Below are 26,098 nucleotides of genomic sequence, written 5' to 3'. Positions count from 1 at the left end.
TAATACCCTCTAGGCCCATCCATGTTTTTGCAAATGGCAAGATTTCATTCTTTTTATAGCTGAGTAATATTCCACTGTGTGTATATGTGTGTGTGTGTGTGTGTGTGTGTGTGTCTGTGTGTATACCAGATTTTTCCTTATCCATTCATCTAGCAATGGGCACTTAAATTGCTTCCATTTCTTGGCTATTGTAAGCAATGCTGCAATGAACATAGGGGTGCATATATCTTTTTGAATTAGTGTTCTCATTTTCTTTGGTGAATACCCAGAAGTGGAATTGCTAGATCATATGGTAGTTTTATTTTTAATTTTTGAGAAGTCTCCATGCTGTTTTCCATAGTATCTGCCAGCACCAATGTACATTCCCACTAACAGTACACGAGGGTTCCCTTTTCTCCCCATCCTCGCCAACAGTTGTTATTTCTTGCCTTTTTGATAATAGGCATTCTGACAGATGTGAAGTGATATCTCAAAATGGTTTTGATTTGCATTTCCCTGATGATTAGTGATGTTGAGCATCTTTTCCTGTTGGTCATCTGTATGTCTTCTTCGAAAAAAAAATGTCTATTCAGGTCCTCTACTTATTTTTTACTTGGGTTGTTTGTATTTTTGATATTGAGTTGTATGATATCTTTGTATATTTTGGATCTTAACCCCTTATCAGATACATCCTTTGAAAATATTTTCTCCCATTCAGTAAGCGGCCTTTTTGTTTTGTTGACAGTTTCCTTTACTCTGCAAAAGCTTTTTAGTTTGATGTAGTTTTATTTGTTTATTTTTGCTTTTGTTTTCCTTGACTGAGGATATATATCCAAAAAATACTGCTAAGACTGATGTCAAGGAACTTATTACCTATGTTTTCTTCTAGAAGTTTTATAATATCAGGTCTTACAGTTAAACCTTTAATCTGTTTTGAGTTTTTGTATATGGTGTGAGAAAGTAGTCTATTTTGATTCTTTTCTATGTAGCTGACTAGTTTTTTAAACACTATTTATTGAAGAAGCTGTACTTTCCCTATTGTATATTCTTGCCTCCCTGGTCATAGATTAATTGCCCTTATAAGTGTGGGTTCATTTCTGGGCTCTCTGATTCTGTTGATCTATGTATCTGTTTTTGTACTAGAATCTTACTGTTCATTACTGTAGCTTTATGGTATAGTATGAAATCAGGGAGCGTGCTACCTCTTGTTTTGTTCTTCTTTCTTAAGATTATTTCAGCTATTTGGGGTCTTTTGTGCTTCCATACAAATTTTAGCATTATTTTTTCTAGTTCTCTGAAAAATGCCATTGGTATTTTGGTAGGGAACGCATTGAATCTGTAGATTGCTTTGTGTAGTATGGTTCTTTTAACAATATTAATTCTTCCAACCCATGAACGCAGAATTTCTTTCCATCTGTTTTGTCATCTTCAATTTATTTCCTCAGTATCTTATAATTTTCAGAGTACAGATCTTTTACCTCCTTAGTCAGATGTATTCCTTAGTAATTTATTCTTTTTGATGCGATTGTGAATGGGATTGTTTTCATAAATTCTCTTTCTGGTAGTTCACTGTTAGTGTATAGAAACACAACAGATTTCTGCATATTAATTTGTTATCCTGCAACTTTACCAAATTCATTGACGAGTTCTAGTACTTTTTAGGGGTATATTTAGTATTTTCTATGTATAGTGTCATATCATCTGTAAACAGTAAGAGTCTTCCTTATTCCTTTCCAATTTAGATGTCTTTTATTTATTTTTCTTATCTGATTGCTATGTCTAGGACTTCCAATACTATGTTGAATAAAAGTGGTGACAGTGCCACTCACTGATGGGCAGAGTTGTGTCCCACAGTCTCTGGCTATAGGGCCCTGGGAGTCCTGGGGTTAGCACAGGTGCACTGGTGACCTGGGCCAGGTCCTGGGCACTCTGGTGGATGTAGTCAGGTCCTGGAGCAGCTGGGAGCTTAGGAGATCCTAAGGCAGTCAGCCTGCTCATGGGTGAGGCTGTGTCCCTTCCTGGCTAGCTGTTTGGTCTGCGGCATCCCAGAACTGGTGCCCACCGGTTGGTGGGCAGGGTGGGTCCTGGCACTAATAAGCTAGAGGGGGGATTCCAAAGTAGTGCTTACCAGCAACAATGTCCTTATGGTGGAATGAACTCCCCCAAATGGCTACTGCCAGCGTCTGTGTCTCCAAGATGTGTTTTAATCACCCCCTGCTTCTCCAGGAGGCTCTCTAAGATCAGCAAGTACATCTGAGCCAGGCTCCTTTCAAATTATTGCTTCTGCCCTGGATCTTGGAGGGTGTGAGATTTTGTGTGTGCCCTTTAAGAGTGGAGTCTTTTTCCCACAGCCCTCTGGCTCTCCTGAAAGTAAGCCCTGCCTTCAAAGCCAAACTTTCCGGGTAGCTCATCTTCCCAGTGCAGGACCCCTGGGCTGAGGAGCCTGACGTGGGGTTTCAATCCCTTGCTCCTTGGGGAGAACCTCTGCAATTATAATTATCCTCCTGTTTGTGGGTCACCTTCCCCAGGTGTATGGTTCTTCACTATACTGTGTCTTTGCCCCTCCTACCCCTCTTCTTGTGGCTCCTTCATTATATGTCTAGCAGTAAAGATTCTTTCCTGCTAGTCTTCATGCTGCTCTCATGGGTAGTTGCTCTGAAATAGTTGCAATTTTGGTGTGTCCATGGGAGGAGGTGAGCTCAGGGTCTTCCTACTCTGCCATCTTGGCCACTCCCCCTACAGTATCAGAATACTAAATTTTGATCATAAAAAGAATACATGTTCATTATATAAAATATTGGAACATACAATGAAAAAGTTAGAAATATTCCTACCCCTCAGTGATATCCTCTCTTGAAATGGGGTTGAGAGAATATTTATGCCAGTGTTTTCTCTGCATATATACAGGATTGTTTGTGTGTGTGTACACGCATATACACATCCCTTTTTACAAAATTGAAAATGTACTATATTTATAGCTTTATATCATGTATTTGAACATTATTTGTATCACTTTTTTCTTATTAAAATGGGCAATACATGTTTATTGTAGAAAATATTTAAATATAAATAAGCAAATGAAAGAAAATAAGAATTATTAAAGCAAGTAAATTAGACAAAATGAAGAGTAATAAAAGTTGCCTGTAATTTCAATCAGAAATAATAATGGCAATGTTTTGGTGTAAATAACATCAGTATTTCTTTTCTCCATGAAAATGTGTACTTGTTTTCTTTTATAAAATTAAGATCACAGTGTACCTATAGAGTAGATTTTGTCACCTTCAGTTTTTCTCTTTCCAATAGATCATGAATATTCTCTTTATTATCAACTATTATTCTACTTCATTTTTAGTGGCTTTCTAGTATTTATTGTAAGGATAAGCCCTACACGATTTATCCAAGCCTTCATTGTTAAGCATATAGGTTACTTCATTTTTTAAATTATAAGCAGCACAGTGATGACCATCCTTAAATTCAAATCCATCCACATTTATTTCATTAGAATACATTGTTAGAAGTAGAATTGCCATTTGTGTCTTTTTACAATAGAGAAATTATTTAAGTGATTTTGAAAAAAACATTCTCAATAAAGTTTTAAGGAATGAAAAATGAAATCATGGCCTTCTTTGTTTCTGTAGAGGAGTCCAGTGAAGTTGTTCTAAATGAGGCAAGGGCTCATAAGGAGGAGAACCACCATACAGTATCCTCAGATAATGTGGTATGTACGTTTTGAAATTCTTTCCTCATTATATGATGGATTCCATGGATTTGTTTTCAGTTGGTGACAATATCAGCATTGTCAGAATAAAGTCTTGCTCCACTTCACAAACGGATCTGTTACCAATGCAATGATATGTCTCATAGGGTTTAATAAATGAAATTTAAAGCAATGTCATTTATACCATTTTTTTTAATTTAGGAGCTTTGCAAATATAAAAACCTAATGCTTACTACACATGTGACATTTTATACATAACAAGTTATTTTGCTTCAACACATTTAGCAAAGAGCAGATTTTTTCTCATTTGACAGATGGCAGAGTTAAAAAAGTTTAGCCTGAGACCATGGAGGAAGGCTTACTTAGTTCTGGGACTTGTATCCAAGGATTCCTGATTCTTGTGTTCTTTGTTCAGACCATACCTATCTATACTGTTTTTGGAAACTTTTCTTCTTTTTAGTTAAATTGGACTCTGCTGGTCATCTTAAAAATTGCAGCAATGGAAGAAAGGCAGTATTAAGAAACTGAATAGCAAGCAGATACAGCCTACATGTGGATTAAACTGAGTTTTGTGAAAATGTAAACATTGATATGTAGAGATCTTCTCTAAGCAGCTGTATCAGCAGCATCTGTTTATATTCTGACTCCAACAAATAATACAGAAATCAAGATGGTATTAACCTAAAGTCAGACATAAAGGCAAATGTCATTGTGCTTTTGCTTTTGCTTTTGAATCAGTGTTTTGTGCTTGTGCTTGATTGCAAACTTTACAAATGGTCCCTATAATGGATTTTTCTGTTACAAAATGGCTGTAACTTCAAGATTTACCCTGGCTTCCATTACAAACATTATTTATCTGACACTATAATTCTGTCACATCTCCTTAATAAAAGTTGAGCACATAAAATACAGTTTTGTTCTTTTTTTGTTAGATATCAACAATATATAACAGTATTTTCCACATACAGAGTGTAATTTAGGATTGCATTTTACTGATTTCAGTCCTGATTTAAGTTTATATTTGGCCCTTCTAAGAGTAAATTCAATGGACATATAGGAAAACATACTTTTATTCTGAGGTAAAGTTGTGTTTTCATTAGATAGCTAGTAATAATTGTTTTCCACAATTACTAATTGTGCTAATATTCTTAATTTCACCAAGTAATAATCTCCTTTGCTCCAGATTTGAGTAATACTATTACAAATTATATACAATTATTTGCAAATTGGAACTCTTTTCCCCTAAAGACATGTTCACTTTTAGTCTGAATTTCTCAGCATTGGATCTCCCCTGTGGCAGACACTTGAAGATAATGAATGAAGTCGTGGCATAGGATGATCCACAGTCACTTAGGCACCTAATTTTTCAAGAGCAATTGATTTTCAGAGACAAAACTCCAAACTTTCAAAAGTTGATCTCCTCTGCCTATAACTTTTGAGTGTCCCCAATTATTCATGGATGACAAATCACAAAGACATATAAGACCTATTTATATGCGAAATCTATACAGTGGTCCTTGGGGCCTTCCTCCCTGGATTACTTAGCTCTTTTTTCCAAGAACCAATCCAAATAGAAAAATCTAAAAAAACAACATGAAAAAAGATATCAAATCTGCATTCTGGTGAGAGCTTACACGATTAAGCCCCAAGTTTATAGTGATTATAATAGAAAACAAAACATTAGATTCATCTCCAGGCAGCAGTAGAAAGCAACTTCATTGCAGCTGTCCTCCTGACTCAGAAACCAGCAGGTCACAAACGCTGTTATGGTATCATATCCTCATAGGCAATATATCAAATATGATCATTCCCAGTTCATTTGTGATTTTTAATCACCATATCTATTGCTGGGTAGGAAACTTGATTTCAAATTCTGCCTACGACATGTTGCTATTAATGTGATTGTTCTTAAAAGACTGCCTAGTGACTAACTCTAGCTTAGCTTTTCTCTTTTTTAAATTTTCTTTTGGGTTGGCAGGACTTAAATGTTTAAAAGTGTTTTTTCTTAACTGTGTTTTTCATATGCAAAAGAAAAATTAAAGCCAATTTTGTTTTTTCGTTTTACTTTTTCTTTTTTTAAAAAAAGTTCTATGATTAGAGAACTTGCATTTCCTCCATGGTTGGAGCTTATTGGTCATTTTTTTTTCCATCAGTACTAAGCTGTTTTGTTCATTCTTTTGACAAATATTTAATTAGTACCTACTGTGTGCGAGATACTGTACAAATTATGCTGTACCTTAATTCTAAAGCTAAGGGCAGTTTAGTGTGTCTCTTGTTCTTGCTCTCTTCTCTTTCTCACTGTCTAGTGAAGGAAACAAATCATCCTGCTCTTTTTGCCATTACACTATAAATGTCTGTTTTTAATTGTATAACTAATGGAGTGCCGTAAGTAAGTGAATTTCTTTTTAAAGCTGTATTTGACTTTGCAATACATGTCATATGTTGATATTTTACATTACAATTTGCAAAGAGATATATGGAAACTTAAAAAAGAAAGCCCTTCCAACCATTTAAATTTGGTTATCGTTGAATAGACTACCCTTATAGGAAGCAAGCTCCCTTCCTGGAGGGCACTATTTAAGCAGAGTTCAAATGCCTATTATTTCAGGGATATTGTGAAAGTGTTTTTTTTCTGTTTTAAATAGTATTACAATAATTTTCTGTTACTAAGGGAGGTGGCTCAGACACATACTAGGTGTAAAGCTGAGGAACCAGTCAGTTAGAGTTATTCTGGATAACCTAGACTAGATAACCTCATCACTAAAACTGAATATTGAATGTATATATGCTCTATACATTACTGAGTATAGTGATGATCAGATATATATTTAGGAAAACTTCTTTACTTGTGTTACAGAAAATAGAAATTATTGATGATGAAGAAAGTGACATGATAAGTAATTCTGAAGTAGAACAAGTGAATTCTCTCTTGGATTATAAGGTAAAAGTATTTTCAGATTCTGAATTTTTTAAGAGAAGGTATTAAAGGAGGCAGACTGTTACAGTACCTCCATACCGGTTTATTTCACTTCTATTTGATAAATTAGGTATACTGGGACTCTGCATTGACTCTCTCAGGTACTTGGATATCAGTCAGAGTGCTGGACATTTTAATTAATGCTGGCTGGTTTAGTGGTTATGGTTTTAAGCACAGTTTGCTGAACAGGAGTAATTATTGATGGTGTATGGCAAGATAAGGCATAGTGGTGGTTAATGTGAAATGTATGACAATGGCTTTTTAAAGTCCATGTTCATTTTTAAATGATGGTAAAGGGGGTATTTTCTCCAGTGTCCCTTGCTAATTTTATCTTGAATTTCAATTTCTGAAGACATTTTTTGAATATAAGAATATACCTGTTTTAGAAGTTTAAAAACAATTCCCAAAGCAAATACTGAATGAATATTAAAAGAAATTACCTTTTCTTAATGTCATTTGTTACTGAACTGAAAGACTTACTTTGACAGTGTGCCATACATAATTTTGTTTTTATTAAATTTTGACATAAACTATCAGTCTAATATGTCAATATGTTTTCTGCATAGAGGTGTAATTGTTTTCCCTTTGTTAATCAATATCCTGTCTTACTAGGTAATTTGGGGCCTTCTGAAATTTGGCAACAGATTCATCCATTTCATGCACAAAAGCTATTTTCTTAAATATCATACGTCTTCAAAGCAGAGACTAGTAATCTTAAGATATTAACAATAAATAACATTTAATCAGAAAAGACAACAGCTGTCATTTTCTCAAAAATATTTTCAGTTTTACTATAATTGAAAGTTATGTCATTCAACAGATTCTGTTTTCCAAATGTTCATAACATGTCAGACTTTAAAATATTGAACATTGTAAACACAGAAGGAAATTAGTTTTTGAAATTTATTTGCTAAGTGGTCAAAGAGCACAATATAATCCTACATTTAAACTGTATTTTCAGCTAATAAAATTATAAAGTTGTTGGTTCTGAGGTACAGGAGATCCTTGTAATCACTCCCACATGGTCATACAATATTTCTAAATGCCCAGTTCAGAATTAAAATGGCTCTGCAAGCCACCACTTGGCACAGGCTATGGAAACTACAAACGAGAGGACCGGATTGCACAGCTGTTAAGTGTGCTCCACTTAGTACACGCAAACAGTTCAGATAAGGCTGGACCCAGAACTCAGAGGATTCTTTCTAGTACATTTCCACTCTGGGGCACGAGCCCACTTGAGAAGGTTTCAAGCTGAAGACCTGGACAGGCCAGAGTATCCAGCCCAGAAATTTGAATTATCATTTTAATTGACTTCTAAAGGACATTTAATGATCCAGTGTTTTCTTTTTTTTTTAAACATCTTTATTGGTGTACAATTGCTTTACAAGGGTGTGTGAGTTTCTGCTTTATAACAAAGTGAATCAGTTATACATATACATATGTTCCCATAACTCTTCCCTCTTGCATCTCCCTCCCTCCCACCCTCCCTATCCCACCCCTCCAGGTGGTCACAAAGCACCGAGCTGATCTCCCTGTGCTATGCAGCTGCTTCCCACTAGCTATCTAACTTACGTTCGGTAGTGTATATATGTCCATGCCTCTCTCTTGCTTTGTCACAGCTCACCCTTCGCCCTCGCCATACCCTCAAGTCCGTTCTCTAGTAGGTTTGTGTCTTTATTCCTGTCATACCCCTAGGTTCTTCATGACATTTTTTTCTTAAATTCCATATATATGTGTTAGCATACGGTATTTGTCTCTCTTTCTGACTTACTTCACTCTGTACGACAGACTCTAGGTCTATCCACCTCATTACAAATAGCTTAATTTCGTTTCTATTTATGGCTGAGTAACATTCCATTGTATATATGGGCCACATCTTCTTTATCCATTCATCCGATGATGGGCACTTAGGCTGTTTCCATCTCTGGGCTATTGTAAATAGAGCTGCAATGAACATTTTGGTACATGACTCTTTCTGAATTATGGTTTTCTCAGGGTATATGCCCAGTAGTGGGATTGCTGGGTCACATGGTTGTTCTATTTGTAGTTTTTTAAGGAACCTCCATACTGTTCTCCATAGTGGCTGTACCAATTCACACTCCCACCAGCAGTGCAAGAGTGTTCCCTTTTCTCCACACCCTCCCCAGCATTTATAGTCTCTAGATTTTTTGAAGATGGCCATTCTGACTGGTGTGAGATGATATCTCATTGTAGTTTTGATTGGCATTTCTCTAATGATTAATGATGTTGAGCATTCTTTCATGTGCTTGTTGGCAGTCTGTATATTTTCTTTGGAGAAATGTCTATTTAGGTCTTCTGCCCATTTTTGGATTGGGTTGTTTCTTTTTTTTGTTATTGAGCTGCATGAGCTGCTTGTAAATATTGGAAATTAATCCCTTGTCAGTTGCTTCATTTGCAAATATTTTCTCCCATTCTGAGGGTTGTCTTTTGGTCTTGTTTATGGTTCCCTTTGTTGTGCAAAAGCTCTGAAGTTTCATTAGGTCCCATTTGTTTATTTTTGTTTTTATTTCCATTTCTCTAGGGTGTGGGTCAAAAGGACCTTGCTCTGATTTATGTCATACAGTGTTCTGCCTATGACTTCCTCTAAGAGTTTGATAGTTTCTGGCCTTACATTTAGGTCTTTAATCCATTTTGAGCTTCTTTTTGTGTATGGTGTTAGGGAGTGATCTAATCTCATACTTTTACATGTACCTGTTCAGTTTTCCCAGCACCACTTATTGAAGAGGCTGTCCTTTCTCTACGGTACATTCCTGCATCCATTATCAAAGATATGGTGACCATATGTGCGTGGGTTTATCTCTGGGCTTTCTATCGTGTTCCATTGATCTATCTTTCTGTTTTTGTGCCAGTAACATACTGTCTTGATTACTGTAGCTTTGTAGTATACTCTGAAGTCAGGGAGCCTGATTCCTCCAGTTCCTTTTTTCGTTCTCAAGATTGCTTTGGCTATTCGGGGTCTTTTGTGTTTCCATACAAATTGTGAACTTTTTGTTCTAGTTCTGTGAAAAATGCCAGTGGTAGTTTGATAGGGATTGCATTGAATCTGTTGATTGCTTTGGGTAGTAGAGTAATTTTCACAATGTTGATTCTTCCAATCCAAGAACATGGTATATCTCTCCATCTATTTGTATCATTTTTAATTGTTTTCATCAGTGTCTTATAATTTTCTGCATACAGGTGTTTTGTCTCCTTAGGTAGGTTTATTCCTAGATATTTTATTCTTTTTGTTGCAGTGGTAAATGGGAGTGTTTTCTTGATTTCACTTTCAGATTTTTCATCATTACTGCATAGGAATGCCACAGATTTCTGTGCATTAATTTTGTATCCTGCAACTTTACCGAATTCATTGATCAGCTCTAGTAGTTTTCTGGTAGCATTTTTAGCATTCTCTATGTATGGTATCAGGTCATCTGCAAACAGTGACAGTTTTACTTCTTCTTTTCCGATTTGGATTATTTTATTTCCTTTTCTTCTCTGATTGCTGTGGCTACAACTTCCAAATCTATGTTGAATAAGAGTGGTGAGAGTGGGCAACCTTATCTTGTTCCTGATCTTAGTGGAAATGCTTTCAGTTTTTCACCATTGAGGATGATGTTGGCTGTGGGTTTGTCATATATGGCCTTTATTATGTTGAGGAAAGTTCCCTCTATGCCTACATTCTGCACGGTTTTTATCATAAATGCGTGTTGAATTTTGTTGAAAGTTTTCTCTGCATCTATTGAGATGATCATATGTTTTTTCTCCTTCAATTTGTTAATATGGTTTATCACATTGATTAATTTGTGTATATTTAAGAATCCTTGTATTCCTGGAATAAACCTCACTTGATTATGTTGGATGATCCCTTTAATGTGCTGTTGGATTCTGTTTGCTAGTGTTTTGTTGAGGATTTTTGCATCTATGTTCATCAGTGATATTTGCCTATAGTTTTCTTTTATGTGACATCTTTTTCTGGTTTTGGTATCAAGGTAATAGTGGCCTCGTAGAATGAATTTGGGAGTGTTCCTCCCTCTGCTATATTTTGGAAGAGTTTGAGAAGGATAGGTGTTAGCTCTTCTCTAAATGTTTGATTGAATTCGCCTGTGAAGCCATCTGGTCCTGGGCTTTTGTTTTTTGGAAGATTTTTCATCACAGTTTCAATTTCACTGCTTGTGATTGGCCTGTTTATATTTTCTATTTCTTCCTGATTCAGTCTTGGCAGGTTGTGCATTTCTAAGAATTTGTCCACTTCTTCCAGGTTGTCCATTTTATTGGCATAGACTTGCTTGCAGTAATCTCTCATGATCATTTCTATTTCTGCAGTGCCAGTTGTTACTTCTCATTTTCCATTTCTAATTCTATTGATTTGAGTCTTCTCCCTTTTTTTCTTAATGAGTGTGGCTAATGGTTTATCTATTTTGTTTGTCTCCTCAAAGAACCAGCTTTTAGTTTTATTGATCTTTGCTATTGTTTCCTTCATTTCTTTTTCATTTATTTCTGATCTGATTTTTATGATTTATTTCCCTCTGCTAAATTTGGGGGTTTTTCTTTGTTTTTCTTTCTCTAATTGCTTTACATGCAATATTACATTGTTTATTCGAGATGTTTCCTGTTTCTTAAGGTGGGCTTGTATTGCTATAAATTTCCCTCTTAGAACTGCTTTTGCTGCATCCCATAGGCTTTGGGTCATCATGTCTCCATTGTCATTTGTATCCAGGTATTTTATGATTTCCTCTTTGATTTCTTCAGTTATCACTTCGTTATTAAGTAGTGTATTGTTTAGCCTCCAAGTGTTTGTATTTTTTACAGATCTTTTCCTGTAATTGATATCTAGTCTCATAGCGTTGTGATTGGAAAACATACTTGAAACAATTTCAATTTTCTTAAATTTACCAAGGCTTGATTTATGACCAAAGATATGATCTATCCTGGAGAATGTTCCATGTGCTCTTGAGAAAAATGTGTATTCTGTTGTTTTTGGATAGAATGTCCTGTAAATATCAATTAAGTCCATCTTGTTTAATGTATCATTTAAAGCGTGTGTTTCCCTATTTATTTTCATTTTGGATGATCTGTCCATTGGTGAAAGTGGGGTGTTAAAGTCCCCTACTATGAATGTGTTACTGTCGATTTCCCCTTTTATGGCTGTTAGTATTTGCCCTATGTTTTGAGGTCCTCCTATGTTGGGTGCATAAATATTTACAATTGTTATATCTTCTTCTTGGATTGATCCTTTGATCATTATGTAGTGTCCTTCTTTGTCTCTTGTAATAGTCTTTATTTTAAAGTCTATTTTGTCTGATATGAGAATTGCTACTCCAGCTTTCTCTTTGTTTCCATTTGCATGGAATATCTTTTTCCATCCCCTCACTTTCAGTCTGTATGTGTCTCAAGGTCTGAAGTGGGTCTCTTGTAGACAGCATATATATGGGTCTTGTTTTTGTATTCATTCAGCCAATCTGTGTCTTTTTGTGGGAGCATTTAGTCCATTTACATTTAAGGTAATGATCGATATGTATGTTCCTGTTCCCATTTTCTAAATTGTTTTGGGTTTGTTACTGTAGGTCTTTTCCTTCTCTTGTGTTTCTTGCCTAGAGAAGTTTCTTCAGCATTTGTTGTAAAGCTGGTTTGGTGGTGCTGAACTCTCTCAGCTTTTCCTTGTCTGTAAAAGTTTTAATTTCTCCATCAAATCTGAATGAGATCCTTGCTGGGTAGAGTAATCTTGGTTGCAGGTTTTTCTCCTTCATCACTTTAAATATGTCCTGCCACTCCCTTCTGGCTTGCAGAGTTTCTGCTGAAAGATCAGCTGTTAACCTTATGGGGATTCCCTTGTGTGTTATTTGTTGTTTTTCCCTTGCTGCTTTTAATATGCTTTCTTTGTATTTAATTTTTGATAGTTTGATTAATATGTGTCTTGGCATATTTCTCCTTGGATTTATCCTGTATGGGACTCTCTGTGCTTCCTGGGCTTGATTATCTATTTCCTTCCCCATATTAGGGAAATTTTCAACTATAATCTCTTCAAATATTTTCTCAGTCCCTTTCTTTTTCTCTTCTTCTTCTGGAACCCCTATAATTCGAATGTTGGAGCGTTTAATGTTGTCCCAGAGGTCTCTGATACTTCCTCAGTTCTTTTCATTCTTTTTTCTTTCTTCTGCTCTGCAGTAGTTATTTCCACTATTTTATCTTCCGGGTCACTTATCCATTCTTCTGCCTCAGTTATTCTGCTACTGACCCCATCTAGAGTATTTTTCATTTCATTTATTGTGTTGTTCATCATTGTTTGTTTCATCTTTAGTATTTCTAGGTCCTTGTTAAAAGTATCTTGCATTTATCTATTCTATTTTCAAGATTTTGGATCATCTTTACTATCATTATTTTGAATTCTCTTTCAGGTAGACTGCCTATTTCCTCTTCATGTGTTAGGTCTGGTGGGTTTTTATCTTCCTCCTTCATATGCGGTGTGTTTTTCTGTCTTCTCATTTTGCTTATCTTACTGTGTTTGGGGTCTCCTATTTGCAGGCTGCAGGTTCATAGTTCCCGTTGTTTTTGATGTCTGTCCCCAGTGGCTAAGGTTGGTTCAGTGGGTTGTGTAGGCTTTCTGGTGGAGGGGACTAGTGCCTGTGTTCTGGTGGATGGGGCTGGATCTTGTCTTTCTGGTGGGCATGTCCACATCTGGTGGTGTGTTTTGGGGTGTCTGTGGATTTATTATGATTTTAGGTAGCCTCTCTGCTAATGGCTGGGGTAGTGTTCCTGTTTTGCTAATTGTTTGGCATAGGGTGTCCAGCACTGTAGTTTGCTGCTTGTTGAGTGAAGCTGGGTGGTGGCGTTGAGATGGAGATCTCTGGGAGATTTTTCCATTTGATATTATGTGGAGCTGGGAGGTCACTTGTTGTCCAGTGTCCTGAAGTTGGCTCTCCCACCTCAGAGGCACATCACTGACTCCTGGCTGCAGCACCAAAAGCCTTTCATCCACATGGCTCAGGAAAAGGGAGGAAAAGTAGAGAGAAAGAATTAGTAGAATTATAAGAAAGAAAGAAAGAAAGAAAGAAAGAAAGAAAGAAAGAAAGAAAGAAAGAAAGAAAGAAAGGAAGGAAGAAAGAAGGAAGATAAGTAAAATAAAATAAAGTTATTAACATTAAAATTAATTATTAAGAAAAAAATTTAAAAAACAATGGACGCATAGAACCCTAGGACAAATGGTGGAAGCAAAGCTATGCAGAAAAAATCTCACAGAGTAGCATACACATACACACTCACTAAAAGAGGAAAAGGGGAAAAAAATCATAAATCTTGCTCTGAAAGTCCACCTCCTCAATTTGGGATGATTCATTGTCTAAAGGAGGGAAGGAAGAAAGAAAGAAAGAAAGAAAGAAGGAAAGAAAGAAAGAAGGAAAGAAAGAAAGAAAGAGAACCATATGATAGAGAAGGCGGAAGATGGCGGAAGAGTAAGACGCGGAGATCACCTTCCTCCCCACAGATACACCAGAAATACATCTACACGTGGAACAACTCCTACAGAACACCTACTGAAGGCTGGCAGAAGACCTCAGACCTCCCAAAAGGCAAGAAACTCCCCACGTACATGGGTAGGACAAAAGAAAAAACAGAGACAAAAGAATAGGGACGGCACCTGCACCAGTGGGAGGGAGCTGTGAAGGAGGAAAAGTTTCCACACACTAGGAAGCCCCTTCGCGGGCGGAGACTGCGGGAGGCGGAGGGGGGAGCTTCGAAGCTGTGGAGGACTGCACAGCAACGGGTGCGGAGGGCAAAGCGGGGAGATTCCCGCACAGAGGATCGGTGCCGACCGGCACTCACCAGCCCGAGAGGCTTGTCTGCTCACCCGCCGGGGCGGGCGGGGCTGCGAGCTGAGGCCGGAGCGCAGGGAGAGAACTGGGGTTGGCGGCTTGAACATAGCCTGAAGGGGTTAGTGCACCACAGCTAGCCGGGAGGGAGTCCGGGGAAAAGCCTGCACCTGCCGAAGAGGCAGGAGACTTTTCCTTCCCTCTTTGTTTCCTGGGGCATGAGGAGAGGGGTTTAAGAATGCTGCTTAAAGGAACTCCAGAGACGGGCGCGAGCCGCGGCTAAAAGCGCGAACCCCAGAGACGGGCGCGAGCCGCGGCTGAAAGCGCGGAATCCAGAGACGGGCGCGAGCCGCGGCTGAAAGCGCGGAATCCAGAGACGGGCGCAAGCCGCGGCTAAAAGCGCGGACCCCAGAGGCGGGCGGGAGACGTTAAGGCTGCTGCTGCCGCCACCGAGGGGCCTGTGTGCGAGCACAGGTCACTCTCCACACCCCTCTTCCGCGGAGCCTGTGCAGCCCGCCACTGCCAGGTTACCGGGATCCAGGGACAACTTCCCCGGGACAGCGCACAGCGCGCCTCAGGCTGGTGCAAAGTCACGCCGGCCTTTGCCACCGCAGGCCCGCCCCGCACTCTGTGCCCCTCCGTCCCCGCCGGCCTGAGTGCGCCAGAGCCCCCAGTCAGCAGCTCTTTTAACCCCATCCTGTCTGAGCAAAAAACAGACGCCCTCCAGCGATCTACACGCAGTGGCAGGGCCAAATCCAAAGCTGAGCCCTGGGAGCTGTGAGAACAAAGAAGAGAAAGGGAAATCTCTCCCAGCAGCCTCAGAAGCAACGGATTAAAGCTCCACAATCAACTTGATATACCCTGCATCTATGGAATACCTGAATAGACAACGAATCATCCCAAATTAAGGAAGTGGACTTTAGGAGCAAGATCTATGATTTTTTCCCCTTTCCTCTTTTTGTGAATGTGTATGTGTATGCTTCTGTGTGAGATCTTGTCTGTATAGTCTTGCTTCCACCATTTGTCCTAGGGTTCTATCCGTCCATGTTTTTTTTTTTAATTTTTTTTTCTTAATAATTAATTTTAATAACAATATTATACTTTACCTTCGTTCTTTCTTTCTTTCTTTCCGTCCTTCCTTCCCTCCTTTAGACAACGAATCATCCCAAATTGAGGAGGTGGTCTCTGACAGCAAGATTTAGGATTTTTCCCCCTTTACCTCTTTTTGTGAGGGTGTATGTGTATGCTTCTGTGTAAGATTTTGTCTGTATAGCTTTGCTGCCAACATTTGTCCTAAGGTTCTTTCCGTCCCTTTTTTTTTTCTAAATAAGAATTTTTTAATTCAATAACTTTATTATACTTTATTTTATTTTTACTGTATCTTCTTTCTTTCTGTCATTTTTCCTTCTTTCCCTCCTTCCTTCCTTCCTCCCTCCCTCCCTCCCTCCTTTCTTTCCTTCTTGCCTTCTTTCCTTCTTTGCTTCTTTCTTTCTTTCTTCCTTCCTTCCTACCCTCCTTTCCTTCTTCCTTTCCTCATACTTCTACTAATTCCCTCTACTTTTTCTCCCTTTTATCCTGAGCCGTGTGGATGAAAAGCTTTTGGTGCTCCAGCCAGGAGGCAGGGCTCTGCCTCTGAGGTAGGAGAGCCAACTTCAGGACACTGATCAACAAGAGACCTCCCAGCTCCACATAATATCAAATGGCGAAAATCTCCCAGAGACCTCCATCTTAACACCAGCACCCAGCTTCACTCAACGACCAGCAAGCCACAGTGCTGGAAAACCTATGCCAAACAACTAGCAAAACAGGAACACAACCCCACCCATTCGCAGAGAGGCTGCCTAAAATCATAATAAGGCCACAGACACCCCCAAACACACCACCAGACGTGAACCTGCCCACTAGAGAGACAAGATCCAGCCTCATCCACCACAACACAGGCACTAGTCCCCTCCACCAGGAAGCCTACACAACCCACTGAACCAACCTTAGCCACTGGAGACAGACATCAAAAACAGGAGGAACTATGAACCTGCAGCCTGCAAAAAGGAGACCCCAAACACAGTAAGATAAGCAAAATGAGAAGACAGAAAAACACACAGCAGATGAAGGAGCAAGATAAAAATGCACCAGACCTAACAAATGAAGAGGAAATAGGCAGTCTACCTGAAAGAGAATTCAGAATAATGATAGTAAGGTTGATCCGAAATCTTGGAGATAGAATGGACAATAGATTGGACAAAATGCAAGAATCAGTTAACAAGGACCTAGAAGAACTAAAGATGAAACAAGCAACGATGAACAACACAATAAATGAAATTAAAAGTACTCTAGATGGGATCAATAGCAGAATAACTGAGGCAGAAGAACGGATAAGTGACCTGGAAGATAAAATAGTGGAAATAACTACTGCAGAGCAGAATAAAGAAAAAAGAATGAAAAGAACTGAGGACAGTCTCAGAGACCTCTGGGACAACATTAAACGCACCAACATTCAAATTATAGGGGTTCCAGAAGAAGAAGAGAAAAAGAAAGGGACTGAGAAAATATTTGAAGAGATTATAGTTGAAAACTTCCCTAACATGGGAAAGGAAATAGTTAATCAAGTCCAGGAAGCACAGAGAGTCCCATACAAGATAAATACAAGGAGAAATACGCCAAGACACATATTAATCAAACTGTCAAAAATTAAATACAAAGAAAGCATATTAAAAGCAGCAAGGGAAAAACAACAAATAACACATAAGGGAATCCCCATAAGGTTAACAGCTGATCTCTCAGCAGAAACCCTACAAGCCAGAAGGGAGTGGCAGGACATACTGAAAGTGATGAAGGAGAAAAACATGCAGCCAAGACTACTCTACCCAGCAAGGATCTCATTCAGATTTGGTGGAGAAATTAAAACCTTTACAGACAAGCAAAAGCTGAGAGAGTTCAGCACCACCAAACCAGCTTTACAACAAATGCTAAAGGATCTTTTCTAGGCAAGAAACACAAGAGAAGGAAAAGACCTATAATAACGAACACAAAACAATTTAGAAAATGGGAATAGGAACATACATATCGATAATTACCTTAAATGTAAATGGACTAAATGCTCCCACCAAAAGACACAGATTAGCTGAATGGATACAAAAACAAGATCCTTATATATGCTGTCTACAAGAGACCCACTTCAGACCTAGAGACACATACAGACTGAAAGTAAGGGGATGGAAAAAGATACTCCATGCAAATGGAAGCCAAAAGAAAGCTGGAGTAGCAATTCTCATATCAGACAAAATAGACTTTAAAATAAGGACTATTAAAAGAGACAAAGAAGGACACTACATAATGATCAAGGGATCGATCCAAGAAGAAGATATAACAATTGTAAATATTTATGCACCCAACATAGGAGCACCTCAATACATAAGGCAAATACTAACAGCCATAAAAGGGGAAATCAACAGTAACACATTCATAGTAGGGGACTTAAACACCCCACTTTCACCCATGGACAGATCATCCAAAATGAAAATAAATAAGGAAACACAAGCTTTAAATGATACATTAAACAAGATGGACTTAATTGATATTTATAGGACACTCCATCCAAAAACAACAGAATACACATTTTTCTCAAGTGCTCATGGAACATTCTCCAGGATAGATCATATCTTAGGTCACAAATCAAGCCTTGGTAAATTTAAGAAAATTGAAATTGTATCAAGTATCTTTTCTGACCACAACGCCATGAGACTAGATATCAATTACAGGAAAAGATCTGTAAAAAATACAAACACATGGAGGCTAAACAATACACTACTTAATAATGAAGATATCACTGAAGAAATCAAAGACGAAATCAAAAAATACCTAGAAACAAATGACAATGTAGACACAACGACCCAAAACCTGTAGGATGCAGCAAAAGCAGTTCTAAGGGGGAAGTTTATAGCAATACAAGCCCACCTTAAGAAGCAGGAAACATCTCGAATAAACAACCTAACCTTGCACCTCAAGCAATTAGAGAAAGAAGAACAAAAAAACCCCAAAGCTAGCAGAAGGAAAGAAATCATAAAAATCAGATCAGAAATAAATGAAAAAGAAATGAAGGAAACAATAGCAAAGATCAATAAAACTAAAAGCTGGTTCTTTGAGAAGATAAACAAAATAGATAAACCACTAGCCAGACTCATCAAGAAAAAAAGGGAGAAGACTCAAATCAATAGAATTAGAAATGAAAAAGGAGAGGTAACAACTGACACTGCAGAAATAAAAGAGATCATGAGAGATTACTACAAGCAACTCTATGCCAATAAAATGGACAATCTGGAAGAAATGGACAAATTCTTAGAAATGCACAACCTGCCAAGACTGAATCAGGAAGAAATAGAAAATATGAACAGACCAATCACAAGCACTGAAATTGAAACTGTGATTAAAAACCTTCCAACAAAGAAAAGCCCAGGACCAGATGGCTTTACAGGCGAATTCTATCAAACATTTAGAGAAGAGCTAACACCTATCCTCAAACTCTTCCAAAATATAGCAGAGGGAGGACCACTCCCAAACTCCTTCTACGAGGCCACCATCACCTTGATACCAAAACCAGACAAGGATGTCACAAAGAAAGAAAACTACAGGCCAATATCACTGATGAACATAGATGCAAAAATCCTCAACAAAATACTAGCAAACAGAATCCAACAGCACATTAAAAGGATCATACACCATGATCAAGTGGGGTTTATTCCAGGAATGCAAGGATTCTTCAATATACGCAAATATATCAATGTGATAAACCATATTAACAAATTGAAGGAGAAAAACCATATGATCATCTCAATAGATGCAGAGAAAGCTTTTGACAAAATTCAACACCCATTTATGATAAAAACCCTGCAGAAAGTAGGCATAGAGGGAACTTTCCTCAACATAATAAAGGCCATATATGACAAGCCCACAGCAAACATCATCCTCAATGGTGAAAAACTGAAAGCATTTCCACTAAGATTAGGAACAAGACAAGGTTGCCCACTCTCACCACTCTTATTCAACATTGTTTTGGAAGTTTTAGCCACAGCAATCAGAGAAGAAAAGGAAATAAAAGGAATCCAAATCGGAAAAGAAGAAGTAAAGCTGTCACTGTTTGCAGATGACATGATCCTATACATAGAGAACCCTAAAGATGCTACCAGAAAACTACTAGAGCTAATCAATGAATTTGGTAAAGTGGCAGGATACAAAATTAATGCACAGAAATCTCTGGCATTCCTATATACTAATGATGAAAAATCTGAAAGTGAAATCAAGAAAACACTCCCATTTACCACTGCAACAAAAAGAATAAAATATCTAGGAATAAACCTACCTAAGGAGACAAAAGACCTGTATGCAGAAAATTATAAGACACTGATGAAAGAAATTAAAGATGATACAAATAGATGGAGAGATATACCATGTTCTTGGATTGGAAGAATCAACATTGTGAAAATGACTCTACTACCCAAAGCAATCTATAGATTCAATGCAATCCCTATCAAACTACCACTGGCATTTTTCACAGAACTAGAACAAAAAATTTCACAATTTGTATGGAAACACAAAAGACCCCGAATAGCCAAAGCAATCTTGAGAACGAAAGAAGGAACTGGAGGAATCAGGCTCCCTGACTTCAGACTATACTACAAAGCTACAGTTATCAAGACGGTATGGTACTGGCACAAAAACAGAAAGATAGATCAATGGAACAGGATAGAAAGCCCAGAGATAAACCCATGCACATATGGACACCTTATCTTTGATAAAGGTGGCAGTAATGTACAATGGAGAAAGGACAGCCTCTTCAATAAGTGGTGCTGGGAAAACTGGACAGGTACATGTAAAAGTATGAGATTAGATCACTTCCTAACACCATACACAAAAATAAGCTCAAAATGGATTAAAGACCTAAATGTAAGGCCAGAAACTATCAAACTCTTAGAGGAAAACATAGGCAGAACACTCTATGACATAAATCACAGCAAGATCCTTTCTGACCCACCTCCTAGAGAAATGGAAATAAAAACAAAAATAAACAAATGGGACCTAATGAAACTTAAAAGCTTTTGCACAGCAAAGGAAACCATAAACAGGACCAAAAGACAACCCTCAGAATGGGAGAAAATATTTGCAAATGAAGCAACCGACAAAGGATTAATCTCCAAAATTTACAAGCAGCTCATGCAGCTCAATAACAAGAAAACAAACAACCCAATCCAAAAATGGGCAGAAGACCTAAATAGACATTTCTCCAAAGAAGATATACAGACTGCCAACAAACACATGAAAGAATGCTCAACATCATTAATCATTAGAGAAATGCAAATCAAAACTACAATGAGATATCATCTCACACCAGTCAGAATGGCCATCATCAAAAAATCTAGAAACAATAAATGCTGGAGAGGGTGTGGAGAAAAGGGAACACTCTTGCACTGCTGGTGGGAATGTGAATTGGTTCAGCCACTATGGAGAACAGTATGGAGGTTCCTTAAAAAACTACAAATAGAACTACCATATGACCCAGCAATCCCACTACTGGGCATATACCCTGAGAAAACCAAAATTCAAAAAGAGTCATGTACCAAAATGTTCATTGCAGCTCTATTTACAATAGCCCGGAGATGGAAACAACCTAAGTGCCCATCATCGGATGAATGGATAAAGAAGATGTGGCACATATATACAATGGAATATTACTCAGCCATAAAAAGAAACGAAATTGAGCTATTTGTAATGAGGTGGATAGACCTAGAGTCTGTCATACAGAGTGAAGTAAGTCAGAAAGAAAAAGACAAATACCGTATGCTAACACATATATATGGAATTTAAGGAAAAAAATGTCATGAAGAACCTAGGGGTAAAGCAGGAATAAAGACGCAGACCTCCTAGAGAACGGACTTGAGGTTATGGGGAGGGGGAAGGGTGAGCTGTGACAGGGCGAGAGAGAGTCATGGGCATATACACACTAACAAACGTAGTAAGGTAGATAGCTAGTGGGAAGCAGCCGCATGGCACAGGGATATTGGCTCGGTGCTTTGTGACAGCCTGGAGGGGTGGGATAGGGAGGGTGGGAGGGAGGGAGACGCAACAGGGAAGACATATGGGAACATATGTTTATGTATGACTGATTCACTTTGTTATAAAGCAGAAACTAACACACCATTGTAAAGCAATTATACCCCAATAAAGATGTTAAAAAAAAGAAAGAAAGAAAGAAAGAAAGAAAGAAAGAAAGAAAGAAAGAAAGAAAGAAAGATAGAAGGTAAGTAAAATAAAATAAAGTTATTAAAATTAAATATTAAGAAAAAAATTTAAAAAAAAACAAAAGAAAAACGGACAGATAGAACCCTAGGACAAATGGTGGAAGCAAAGCTATACAGATAAAATCTCACACAGAAGCGTACACATGCACAAAAGGAGGAAAAGGGGAAAAAATCATAAACCTTGCTCTCAAAGTCCACCTCCTCAGTTTGGAATGATTTGTTGTCTATTCATGTATTCCACAGATGCAGGGTACATCAAGTTGATTGTGGAGCTTTAATCGGCTGCTTCTGAGGCTGCTGGGAAGAGATTTCCCTTTCTCTTCTTTGTTCTCACACCTCCCAGGGCCTCAGCTTTGGATTTGGCCCCGCCTCTAAGTGTAGGTTGCCGGAGGGCGACTGTTTTTTGCTCAGACAGGATGGGGTTCAAGGAGCCGCTGATTCGGGGGCTCTGGCTCACTCAGGCCGGGGGGGAGGGAGGGGCACGGAGTGCGGGGCGAGCCTGCGGCGCCAGAGGCCGGCATGACAATGCACCAGCCTGAGGCGCGCCGTGCGCGTTCTCCCGGGGAAGTTGTCCCTGGATCCCGGCAACCTGGCAGCTGTGGGCTGCACAGGCTCCCCAGAAGGGAGGTGTGGATAGTGACCTGTGCTCGCACCCAGGCTTCTTGGTGGCAGCAGCAGCAGCCTTAGCTGTCTCTGGGGTCTGCGCTTTTAGCTGCAGCTCGTGCCCGTCTCTGGAGCTCCTTTAAACATCGCTCTTAATCCCCTCTCCTTGCGCACCAAGAAACAAAGAGGGAAGAAAAAGTCTCTTGCCTCTTCCACAGCTCCAGACCTTTTCCCAGACTCCCTCCCGGCTAGCCGTGGTGCACTAACCCCTTCAGGCTGTGTTCACGCCGCCAACCCCAGTCCTCTCCCTGCCCTCCGATCAAAGCCCGAGCCTCAGCTCGCAGCCCCGCCCACCCCGGCTGGTGAGCAGACAAGTCTGTCGAGCTGGTGAGTGCCGGTCAGCACCAATCCTCTGCGTGGATCTCACCGCTTTGCCCTCCGCACGCCTGTTGCTGCGCTCTCCTCCGCGGCTCTGAAGCTCCCCGCCTCTGGCACCCACAATCTCTGCCCGCGAAGGGGCTTCCTAGTGTGGGGAAACCTTTCCTCCTTCACAGCTCCCTCCCACTGGTGCAGGTCCCATCCCTATACTTTTGTCTCTGTTTTTTCTTTGTTTCTTTTGCCCTACCCAGGTACGTGGGGAGTTTCTTGCCTTTTGGGAGGTCTAAGGTCTTCTGCCAGCGTTCAGTAGGTGTTCTGTAGGAGTTGTTCCACGTGTAGATGTATTTCTGATGTATCTGTGGGGAGGAAGGTGATCTCCGCGTCTTACTCTTCCGCCATCTTCCCCTCGTCCCAGTGTTTTCCATTTTGGTAAATTCTGCGGGAACAAGGGGTCTTTCGCTACCTTATTAAGGATATCTTTTATAAAACATCACCATCCTACATGACCTTTTTTTTTTTACATCTTTATTGGAGTATAATTTCTTTACAATGTTGTGTTAGTTTCTGCTTTATAACAAAGTGAATCAGTTATACATATGCATATGTTCCCATATCTTTTCCCTCTTGCGTCTCCCTCCCTCCCACCTTCCCTATCCCACCCCTCTAGGTGGTCACAAAGCACCGAGCTGATCTCCCTTAGCTATGCAGCTGCTTCCCACTAGCTATCTATTTTACATTTGGTAGTGTATATGTGTCCATGCCACTCTCTCACTTTGTCACAGCTTACCCTTCCCCCTCCCCATATCCTCACGTCCATTCTCTAGTACGTCTGTATCTTAATTCCTGTCTTACCCCTAGGTTCATCATGACATTTTTTTTCTTACATTCCGTATATATGTGTTAGCATACGGTATTTGTTTTTCTCTTTCTGACTTACTTCACTCTGTATGACAGACTCTAGGTCCATCCACCTCATTACAAATAGCTCAATTTCGTTTCTTTTTATGGCTGAGTAATATTTAACTCTCAAAAATTAACACGTATATAGAAAATATGTCTCTTTATAATAATTTTTTGAGATATTTCGGTTCACTTCATCAGTGAATTTTGTTACCTTAATTCTGAAGTACCTGTAAGTGAAACCTCATATAGCAGTTCTCAATGCTGATTTCAGTAAGTTGATTTAAAATAGCCTTACCAGGGACTTCCCTGGTGGTCCAGTGGTTGAGACTGCACTCCCAGTGCAGGGGGACACAGGTTCGATCCCTGGCCAGGGAACTAAGATCCTGCATGCCGTGTAGTGCAGCCAGAAAAATAAATAAATAAAATAGACTTACCAGTTTGGAAATGTAATCTTCATTGAGAGAACATTCTTTTATTCTATTTGCATACACATGCTAGTGTTCTTTGTTTTGGGATCAAAATCACCTTGCTGGTTTCTTGAATATATTCATCATAAGCTTCTTGTAGATACTTATCTTATTCATGTTTATGTTACCTGGTCTAGTGCCTAGGACATAGGTGTCCTGTAAGTAGTTCCTGAGTGAGTGAATAAATTAATTTATCCTTGGAAATACTTTTAATATTATTATGCAAGTGCTCAATTATATAAAATCAATTAAGATCTGCAGCTGTATTATTATAACTTATTTCCCCCCACACTAAATTGAACAATCTCTCGTTGTTCTTGGGATTCACTGTAGCAAAATGAAAGAATGTTTTTTATGTGTGTTTGGTAATTACTACTATGCAAACATCACTATTCAGTGTGGGCATAGTGGAGTTTCTGATTGAGATATTTGCTAGAAATCCATATTGCTAGGAGTTCTAACTAACCCCAAATGTTTATAACACAAGTTGATGAGCTGAGTTTCTGAGGCATGAGTAGCTATATCATAAAATAACACCTCATGTTTGGCATCCATCAATAGCCTGCTCAGAGATCAAAGCCCTGGTTCTCATGAAGCCTTGAGTGCTCCCTACAGTTATCTTGGAGAATTGACAAAGTTTAGTGGGAATGTAGGGAAGATTTTAAAAAGAAAAATGAGCTAGGTCTTTTTTCGTGAAATGCAGTGACTGATGTTATCTTACTAGTTCTTCTCGCAAACCATTTGCTTAGGAAAATCTCGAAAGTACACATAAATTACTGCCTGTAATCTAGGAAGTGTTTAATAGGCTTGCAAAAAGCAGCTCCAAGAAGAAAATGTCTGAAATATTAAATTATCTTAAAGCTGTTTATGTTTTAAAAACATTGCATAAATACTGAGGAGGAGGAATATTTGCATGAGAAGAGATCTGCATACCAAAAGATGCTTCCTGACTTTTGCAAATGTGAATTACTGTTTTTAAAATGTTTTCTAATGGACTGTGAGTGTAGCTCTAGGGGACTGCACTTTCAAAGGACACTATGATAATGATGATAGATATCTCCTGTATTCAAAAAGACTTCCTGGTCAGCACTTTACTAATACTGCTGTTCTGACAATGAATACTAAAAATACAAAAAGTTTAGAATTAGTCAAGTGTATTACAGCAGGAGCACATGGAATTTTATTATAATGCTTGCTTATAACTTAGATTACTGTAGAGTGCCTTTGAACAAGGAATTTAGCTTGAATCATCATTTGCAGATCATTCACTTGATATTAAATGGTCTGAAAAGGAAGCAGTTTTATTAGGTAAAATAAGTTCTAAACTGAGCTGATAAAATAATTGATGCAGTAAACATATTCATAGATAGAATATGATTAATACAACTGTATCCTCTCAATTGAAACAAGAATTCCCATAGAATTAACTAATTTTATGCAGCTTTTTGAGCAAATGCTGTTAAAGGTCCTGCTATGCTCTTTGAGACAGATTCTCTTGTTGCAGAGAATACGTACAGCTTATTTTCAAGTTTTTGGCAAGAGGGCTGGGTAATAAATTTTTTAATCAGTTTTTTTGATATGTAAGTTACATACAATAAAATTCACCTTTTCATACATTTAGTTTTGACAATTGGACACAGTTGTGTAACCATGAACACAATTTGTTATTCATCTGCTGATGAACACTTGTGTTTCTTCTAGTTTGGGGTTATTATGAATAAAGCTGCTATGAATATTCATGTCTGTCTTTTTGTGGACATGTGTTTTTACTTCCCTTGGGTAAATACTTAAGAGTAGGATTGCTGAGTCAGATGGTAAAAAAGGGTATGTTTAATTTTATAAAAAACTGCCAAAACATTTTCCAAAGTTGCTGTACTGCTTTACACTCCCACCAGCAAAGTATGAGACTTCTAATTGCTCCACATTCTCATCAACACTTGCTATTGTCAGTCTCTTTAACATTAGCCATTGTAGTA

At 38.6% G+C, this 26,098-nt stretch overlaps 1 protein-coding gene across 1 annotated transcript in view; it reads left to right on the top strand.

The window, feature by feature from the left end:
* Window positions 1–26,098, top strand: part of HDX (highly divergent homeobox) — a gene marked incomplete at both ends in the record, with an annotated part of 157,196 nt that overhangs the window by 124,201 nt on the left and 6,897 nt on the right. Inside the window, 2 exons of the mRNA XM_082864246.1 lie at window positions 3,618–3,697; window positions 6,555–6,638. Of these exons, the coding sequence (XP_082720372.1) occupies window positions 3,618–3,697; window positions 6,555–6,638 (164 nt within the window). The remainder of the gene's footprint in view (window positions 1–3,617; window positions 3,698–6,554; window positions 6,639–26,098) is intronic.

The sequence above is a fragment of the Leucopleurus acutus genome, assembly GCF_964270905.1.
Source record: "Leucopleurus acutus genome assembly, chromosome: X".
NCBI lineage: Eukaryota > Metazoa > Chordata > Mammalia > Artiodactyla > Delphinidae > Leucopleurus > Leucopleurus acutus.
The sequence above is the reverse complement of the archived record's forward strand: the minus strand, read 5'-3'. Positions and strand labels throughout refer to the sequence as shown.